The 9,102-nt window shown below is 44.9% G+C and overlaps 1 protein-coding gene across 1 annotated transcript; it reads right to left on the reverse strand.

The window, feature by feature from the left end:
• Positions 1–294: 294 nt before the first annotated feature.
• On the reverse strand, positions 295–3,875 carry LOC102382414 (eotaxin-like). The gene is made up of 3 exons (XM_006029457.2): positions 3,764–3,875; positions 1,573–1,690; positions 295–460 (listed from the first exon to the last, which is right to left on the reverse strand). The coding sequence occupies exons 1-3, from the start codon at positions 3,846–3,848 to the stop codon at positions 295–297; spliced, it is 369 nt and encodes a 122-aa protein (XP_006029519.2). The 5' UTR covers positions 3,849–3,875.
• Between the last annotated feature and the right edge of the window lie 5,227 nt (positions 3,876–9,102).

Here is a 9,102-nt window from a genome sequence, read left to right on the forward strand (position 1 = left end):
CCTGTCTCCGTTTATTTACACTGTTATAAAGTGATGGGAGAATCAGAACAAACTAGTAGTTAATCATGCAACATTATATGGGAGGGCAGAAAATTGCACCCCACACGTTGCACTTATCAAAGAATGCCTTTGCTTATTTATACAGTAAGTAGCTTTTCATTACTATGATATTATCCAGTATGTTTTTTCAAATTCCTCCCTCATGTTAGCTCCTCTGACCTCTTTTAGCAGGGAATCCTACAGACTGGCAACATCCGGGGTCTTTTCCTTCCCTCTTATGAATGAATAAATCTGTCAGCAGTCCTTGATGGAAACCTTGTTAGTAGTTGTCAGGGGCTTGGGACTGGATTTTGTGGTGGGTCTTCTGGTGACACCTTTTTTATCCAAGTATTTCATGGCATCCTTCACCCATTTGAGATCAGGCTTCACACAGATCTTGTTGCCTGTTTTGGTGATGAACCTGAAGGGGAAGAAAAGGAAAGGCAGAGAGACATGAGACTTCTTGTCTCCAAACCTAGACTACATGCGCATGTTTCTGTGTGGAATAGGTGAGGATGTGATGTGCTGAAAAGGTTTTACTGGTGTAAGTTTGAGCAGTCACATTAGTCATGAGTTGTAAAAACCAGCTATGTGTTGGTTCTGCAGTTTAGTGAATGGACTCCAGCTTTACATGTAGATTGGGGTGTGTGTATAAGTACTGTGAATTCCTATATGTGCCTATGCACGTGCTGCACTTCTAGACTTTCCAGAAGAGCAAAGTATGCCCAGCATGAGGAGCTTCTTTGAAAATACAGCCCCACATTTATTGCACAGGGACCAAATCTAATTTGTGTTTAATATAGTCTCATGAGATTGAGAGACTGATCACATCTTTTCAGACAGTGATTCTTAAGTAGGATGCCGTGAGACCCTTTTAAGGCTGCTGGGGATGCCAACACATACATGATTCACAAGATAGATCTGGAGATGTCAAACAGGAATCCATAGTGTTAAAACCATTCTGACCTGTTGTGTTATCTCTGAGTTTTTACAACAGATGCATTGCTTTCATGGTTTTCTCTAGTCAAAATTAAGAAGAACTAAGAGCTTGCACTTTTGAGGGTGCCTCAAGTTTAACAAGGGGTGTCTCAAGTCTAAAAAGGTTGATAATGACTGCTCTTTAGGAGTCATCATTACTTCCAGCTCTTCCACAAACCTCTTGTGCACAACACAGCCCAGTTCACTGGAGTACTTACCAGCAATACCTCAGGCTATTCTAGTCCGTAGCACTCAAAACACTTTTTTTTTTCCTTTCTGACTTTTCCTCCCAGTATTCAGAACAAAAACTGAATGGCCAAAACTTTTAACTTTTGTATGCTCAAGTCTACAGGACAAATACTTCAGGCCTCTTTGAGGTTATTCAAGGGAGATTTCATGTGAGATATGAAAGAGAGTTCTCAAGTAGTCATGTTTGTTCAGATACCTTTTGCTTTCTTTGAGTCAGTTCTACTGACTTCCTTTCTCTCTCTCAGTGGGGAGGGCAGAGTGTTTCTCTAAATTAGTTTGCAAATGAAGCCTAGATCACATACTTACATCACAGCTTTTATTGGAATGTTTTGCTCTTTATAACCAATAAGCCTTTTGATGTTCAGCTTCTTTGTTGACAGTTCTATACAGGAGCTTTTTCTAACAATATCACTAGACACACTTCCTAAAATGAAAAAAAGGAGATGACTAATTAATTAAATGAATAGTAATTCTTTATAGCAAATGGTTTGCTAAATTACAACTCGGGTACCTCTAGGCTTATTTGCTAAGGCATGCATCATTCATGTGAGTCTTGTGGCCAAGATCCCAACCATACGAGATCCATAAATAAACAAGCTTCCACATTCAGCAGAACATAAGAGTTTTATTCTCCCTCTAGAAATGGCCTTTCAGTTGGGTACATTAGTCCTGACACCCTGCACTAAACTGCTGTGTCAACTCATTGCCACTGTGTTAAACCACCACTTTGTTCCCAAGAATAACTTCATTCCAGTGGCTGGTAAAATGAACAAGGTGCAGACCTTTACAAATCACTTGGAGATAAAGGATGCTTCAATTGAATTAAAAATGGCGGGGAGCTTGCCTGGGAATCATCTTTCCTTTTCTCCTTTCTATTCATCTGCTCTTGGAAAGTCCTCTGAATGTGCCTACTCCTGCACTCCATCCTCAGGTCTTTTTGTATCTTAGCTTCCCTGGGCAGTTTTGTCATTGGCCCCACAATCCCCTTTCTCTAGATGGCAAAAGTGCTACCTGGCTGCTTAGAAAACCCCTGCTTTGCACTTCCCTCCTACATAATGTTTTACATGTGGGCAACATTACATGGCAAATTAGGCCTCCTGGAAAGGTGGGGTTGTTGGCAGGCAATCCCAGCTCATACCTGCATCATCACAAGCAAGAATGCTGTGATGTCAAGCTGGCCTTTGTCCCCTTGTTCTACATGCCATGAGGAGCAACAAATGTGAAGGGGTGGGGAGAGGGGAAGGATGGATTGCATTTGGCTTTTGTGTGGTTTTGTGGAGTTCCTGGTGTTTGGACTCCTGTATAAGTATTTTGTGCATCTGATTCTGGGGCTTGTGTTTGTATGAATCTGTGCATATTTGTATATGCACTTGCTTGTGTGTGCATACAAGCTTTTGACATCAGCATGGTCTTACAAATGTCACATGGCCTACTAATTGTTTGTGGTTAATAAGATAAAGATCTAAGCATCATCATGGATGGCCCACATAAAAACTATGGTCAATATGCAGCCACTGTCATAAAAAATCTTCCATGACATCTTACACTTGATTAAGAAAGGAATGGATAATGTGACTGAGAATGCCAATGCCATTGTGTAAGATCTATGGATGCTTTATCTGCAAATGCTATTTTTCCCATTTAGTCAACCCTTTGCAAACAGATTTAATAGAAACAAAGGGGAAAAGAAAATACTTAGGCTGCTGAAAATCCTTACCTATAGTCAGTGATTACAAAGAGTAGGACTAGACAAGTCAGACAAGAGACAAAAAGTGATATACTAAACTAAAGGGACATAATAATAATCTAATATATGTATAATTACATGTAATAAGGACATAATCTCATAGTAATTTAGGGGAGAAAACCCAGAGCTGTTATTTAACACTTTTCGTAATGTCTTTACAAGGGCACAGCCAACAACACTGAAAGACAATGCCACTAAAACTAAGTGAAGAACATAGTAGGGTGCATCTACACATTCATTAATGCATAGTAGTTACTGTACATTTAGTTTAGTACTTCCTTAATTAAGTACTAATTAAAAGTAGCCTAATAAAATGGTGTGGTAGCGTCTTAGCATGGTTTTTGATTAGCACGTTACTGTGCAGTGTTATTAGGCTACTGATTAGTAAGTATCTCATGTAGACATGCCCACTATTTATACAAGACACAACTGATCAGTGGAACTTGCTGCCATAACAGATTTATTAGATGTTGACATGGCAAGTGAGCGCATCCAGAGTGAAATAAGATAGCATAAAAAATTTGCGAGGAACAGAAACCCTCCCAGCTTCACAGCATAAACCAGCCACATACTGAGACAAGTTAGGAAAATAAGTCCACAGTTGATAGATTATTTCATTATGGGGTTTCCCATAGCTTCTTTCTAAGCATCTGATTCTGGGCACTCTCTAAGACAGGACACTAAACTAGATAGACCCTTGTGTTGAAATCATATGCCAATTCCTACATTTCTACAGAGCTGAAAACTCACCTGTTGCTGTGTGCATGGTGAAGATGCCAAGGCAAAGAATGACCAGGATAGCCATGATTTGGAGCTTCATTGCTGAATGCTTCATACTGCGACAGAGGAGAAAGTCATAATCTGAACCCCCTATCCTCAAACTTATATACTGTCATTCAGTGGTCAGCAAAAGGTAAAAGGGGTGTCATGGTGCAGTGAGTAGAGGTGGAAAATTTTAGAAAGGCATTTTTTTAAAAGGTGAGAAAAAACACCCTCTTCTGCTAGCCCCCCTTTGCAGGCTATTTTCCTGTCACAAACCAAGTCTGTGGTTGCTTCTATTAATGCATTGCAAGTGAGTTTTTATTTTTGGTTGTAAAGAAAACTCCTTTTTTGTACTGGAAACCTTTAATGAATGCTCTGCCCTTTTGATCTTAGCTATGAGCACTGGAAGCACCCTATCCCCCCAACATCCCCACCACAGAAACAGAGAGTCAGGCCACCCCTGAACAGGCAAACAGGAGTTAAAAGAACTGAGCATTTGCTAATGGAATAAACTAGATTGTCCAAAGCAGCCCTGTGGCAGTCATTGCTTTAAAAAGTGTTCTGTACACAGTTCAAACTTCTATATGAAAACATAGTTGTTCAGAATGTTATGAATGCAATGTCTCTTAGTAAGAATTTGTTCCTGATCAGTTTGCAGTGGTAAATGGGAAAACTCCCCATGCTCTGGCCCCACTATAGCAATCAGACTGCTTTCAGATTTTGAATGCATTGGTTAGACAATCTGAGGCCACATCCTCAGCTGTTGCAATTCAATAGAACCACCTCAGTCTTCATCAGTTAAAAAGTTCTCTCTCTTTTCTTTGAGTCGATGTGATATCTTTTATTAGTCCAGCTGAGTAGTTGGAAAAAAAGTTCTTAGCAAGCTTTCAGGAGCAATCACCTCCTTGGGCATAGGGAGTCTGTACTATTCCAGGACTCCAAGGAATGAAAGAAGCTAAAAATGTGGCAGGATGTCAGTGAGAATGTAAATAGGTAGATATTACAAAAACAAAAGGCAAAGCAGGGGAAAAAAGTCCAAAGGTGAGTAGGGGAGACACTACAGTGGTAGTAATACAAGTTAGAATAGAGGTTGTCAGTGAAAAAGGAAATAGCTGGAAATTAGGAAGACAAAGGGCAGAAAAGTAGGGGAGAAGAGGTAGGGAAAAAAGAAAAATGTAAGAGGTCAGGTCTGGCAGGTACCTGGTGAAGCCAATGTCAGGCAGGTTGTAATGTGTCATAAATCCAATGTTTATATTGAGTCCATGATTTTTTGTATCCAGTAGATTTATGAAGTGAAGTATGTAGACTTATCTACGGAAGGTGTTTTGTTTGTAAGTTCCCTTTGAGGACTAGGACTGAGAGATTGGAGAGGGAGTGATTGTCCTGTAAGAAGTGTGTCCCTACAGATAGCTGGGTATTCTTATCTTTGATAGATTTTCAGTGTGTGTTCATTCTGGTGCGCAGTTTCATAGATTTCATAGACATTAGGGCTGGAAGGGACCTTGGAAGATCATTGAGTCCAGCCCCCTGCCTCTGGGGCAGGAGGTCATTAGGGGTCATAGGATCCCAGCAAGATAAACATCCACATTTCTCTTGAAGGCACTCAGTGTAGGCGCTTGAACCACCTACAGTCTATTCCAGACCTCAGGGGTTCGGACAGTAAAGAAGTTCTTTCTTATGTCCAGCCTGAAATGGTCACAGAAGAGTTTGAGACTGTTTGATCTTGTCATCCCTTGGGACACTCTGGTGAACAGATGTTCCCCCAGATCCTGATGAGCACCCCTTTTAAACTTAGAGGCAGCCACCACATCACCCCTAAGCCTGTGCTTTTCCAGGCTGAAGACTCCCATAGCTCTCAGCCTCTCATCATAAGGTCTGTTTTCCTGACCTCTAATCAGGCATGTGGCTCTCCTCTGGACTCTCTCAAGCTTCTCCTCATACTTTTTGAATAGTGGAGCCCAAAAATGGATGCAGTACTCCAGCTGCAGCCTCACCAAGGCCAAGTACAATGGGAGAAAGACATCCTGGAATTTGCTTGAGAAGCATCTATGGCTGCAAGCCAGCATTTTGCTCGCTTTACTAGCTGCAGCATCACATTGGTGGCTCATGTTTATCTTGTAGTCAATCATGACCCCCCCACACAAGTCCCTTTCGTCCATAGTGCTAGCCAGCATAGCAATGCCAAGCCTATAAGCACGATGCGGGTTTTTCTTCCCAAGGTGGAGAACCTTGCATTTTTTGGTGTTAAACACCATCAGGTTCTCCTCCACCCATTTCCTGAGCCTGTCAAAAGTCAGCCTGGATTGCCCTCCTGTACTCGGGTGCAGATGCTTTACCCCAAAGTTTGGTGTTGTTGGCGGACTTGGCCAGCCCGCTTCTGATACCAGTGTCTGCATCATTAATGAAGATGTTGAATAGTATAGGCCCAAGGGTAGAGCCTTGAGGGACCCCACTGGTCACAGAGCACCACAACGATTGACTTCTGTCAAGCACCACCCTCTGGGTCCAACCACAGAGCCAATTCCAGCAGATTGTGGTGAAGCTGAAGCCGCAGTTGGCCAGTTTTGCTGAGAGGTGATCATTGGATACCAGATCGAAGAATTTTTTAAAGTCAAGGTATATAACTCAATCTCCTGTCCCTTGTCCAGGGGTTAGGTCAGCTGGTCATAAAAGGAAATAACATTGGTCAAGCAAGACTGACCCGCAACAAACCCGTGCTGGGTATCTCTCAGGATGTTGCCATCCGCCAGTCCGTTAAGAATGATCTCTTTGATAATCTTTTCTAAGACCTTCCCTGGGATAGAGGTCAGGCTGATGGGCCTGTAGTTTGCCAGATCCACTTTCCTCCCTTTCTTGAAGATAGGCACCACATTGGCCTCCTTCCAGTCTTTGGGCAATTTACCAGAGTGCCAGGAGTTCTCGAAGATCCATGCCAGGGGCTGAACTATGATGCTCGCCAGCTCCTTGAGTACCCTGGGGTGTAAACTATCAGGACCGGCTGACTTGACGGTATCCAGCCTCTCAAGGTGTTCCTTCACAAGGTCAGCATTGATGGAGGGTAAGGAATCTCCCTCACCCTGGCCTACCTCTCCCATAATGGGCAGGGGCATCCCTTGGGACTGGTGAAAAACTGATGCAAATTACCCATTTAGCAAGTTGGCTTTTTCCTGGGCATCGGTTGTCAGTTGTCCCATCTGGTTTAGCAGGGGTCCAATGTTACCCTTGCTTTTCCTCTGGCTCCCCACATATTTGAAAAAGGACTTCTTATTGTCCTTGATACTTGTAGCTGGTTGGAGTTCAGTCACAGCTTTGGCTTTCTTGGTTCACTCCTTGCAGGTCCGGACCAGTGCAAACTAATCCTCCTTCAAGGTGGATCCAGTCCTCCATCCTTTGTAGGTCTTTCTTTTGAGATGCAGGAGGTCTGCTAGTTCCCTGCAGAGCCAAGGGGGCTGCTGTGCCCTTTCGCTGCCTTTCCTCTGAGACAGGATACACTTTGCTTGTGCTTCCAGGATCTCTCCCTTGAGGAGCAACCACTCATCCTGAACTCCCCTCCCCTTTGGGTCATGGTCCCTTAGGGCCTCACTGACAAGCCTCCTGAGCTTGTCAAAGTCAGCTTTCCTAAAGTCGAAGACTTCTGTATTGCTGAAGGATTTGCCAGCTTTACGGTGGATAGTGAAAGTGATCATCTCACGGTCACTGTCACCCAGCTTCCCTTCGATCATTAGGTCACTGATTAGGTTGTCTTCCATTGCCAGTACCAGGTTGAGCAGTGCTTTACCTCTCATTGGCCTGTAGACTTTTTGGGTCAGATAGAGCTCATCCATGCATGAGAGAGAGCTTTGCGACCATTCAGATTTGGCTGAGCACTCTTCCCACAAGATGTCTGACTAGTTGAAGTTTCCCATGACAACCATTCACTGGGAGTGTGTGGGCTCAGCCAATTCCTTGGCGAACTTCTGGTCAAGCTCTTGATCCTGGGTTGGAGGTCTGTAGTAGACCATTGTGTCTGTAGTAGACCATTGTGTCCCCCGTGCCGTATTCCCCACGGATTTTAACCCAGATGGTCTCCAGTCATCCATCCTGAGCACCAATGTTGGCTTGCAGGGATGCGTAGCTTTCCTTGACATAGAGAGCTACACCCCCACCCCTTTTGTCCACTCAATCTCTCCTGCAGAGGGTATAGCCATCTATACCTGTGGCCCAGTCATGGGTGGAGTCCCACCAGGTCTCCGTTATCCCTATGACATTGTAATTATTTGTGTTAAGCAGAAGGGCAAGTTCCTCCTGTTTATTCCCCAAGCTTCTGGCATTTCTGTACAGGCATGCAATTTCCCCTTGCCTTGCCTACAGATCATTCCAGGGCTGGGGTAGGGGTTGGCTCCCTTAAGTACCTTGGCCTGCTGGCTTTGCAAAGGTTGCTCAGCAGGCCAGCAGTAGTGGCAGTCCCCCCATCCCCTGGTGGGCTTAGTTTAAAGCCCAGTGGAGCAGGTCAACCAGTCTGGCTGAGAAGAGCCTTCCCCCCAATGGAGAGAGGTGGAGGCTGTCCCTTCCCAGCAACTCACTGCCTCTCTCACCAAAGAGCGGACTGTGGTCATGGAAGCCAAAGCCTTCATGATGCCACCAGTGCCGCAGTCTTTGGTTTACTACCCCAATCCTCCTCTCCCTCCTTAGCCCATAGCCCAAAACTGGGAAGATCAAAGAAAACACCACCTGCACCCCCAGACCCTTAAGCCCCACTTCCAAATCCCTGTAGCGCTTCATGACCCAGCTGGGATTGCTCCGAGCCGTGTCATTTGTGCCCACATGGATAAGGAGCATAGGGTAGTGGTCAGTGGGCCAGAGGAGCTTAGGGATCCTCTCCGCAATGTCTTGGATATGGGCTCCTGGGAAGCAGCAGACTTCCTGGGCTAAGGGGTCGGGGTGGCAGATTGCCCCCTTAGTCCCCCTCAGGATGGAGTCTCCCATGACAAACACTTCGCGTTTTGCCTTAGAGAGAGCAGAGGCAGTAGCTACAGTTGAGCCTGTGTTACCTACAGGATCTGGCAGCTTAGCAGGCTCTGCTGGGGCTGCAAGAGGTTCATATCTGTTGCAAAGCTCCAGCGGGGCAGGGACGTTGGTGCGGCGGGCCTTGGGGCTCTTGACCACTTTGGTCCAACCCCTTGGCTGGACAGAATGGGAGGTCCCTGAGTCCTCCCGTGTCCTGGAAGGTGAACTTGGTCTACCCCCTGCCTGTAGGGGGTGAAGGGCCTGGCAGTAGGAATCTCCTGCTCACCATCCATGATAGCACGCAGTCTCTGGACTGCGGCCTGGAGCTCCTCTAGCTGGCG

This window comes from Alligator sinensis, unplaced genomic scaffold (genome assembly GCF_000455745.1).
Source record: "Alligator sinensis unplaced genomic scaffold, ASM45574v1 scaffold327_1, whole genome shotgun sequence".
In the NCBI taxonomy this organism is placed as follows: Eukaryota; Metazoa; Chordata; order Crocodylia; family Alligatoridae; genus Alligator; species Alligator sinensis.

Bases quoted from the DNA above. Each gene is read 5' to 3' on its own strand.
- LOC102382414 (XM_006029457.2), bottom strand. From the start codon at position 3,848: ATGAAGCATTCAGCAATGAAGCTCCAAATCATGGCTATCCTGGTCATT. The intron at 1,691-3,763 runs GTGAGTTTTCAG...TTTTCATTTTAG, and splicing joins CACCATGCACACAGCAACAG to GAAGTGTGTCTAGTGATATT. The intron at 461-1,572 runs GTAAGTATGTGA...CTTCCCCTTCAG, and splicing joins ATTCCAATAAAAGCTGTGAT to GTTCATCACCAAAACAGGCA.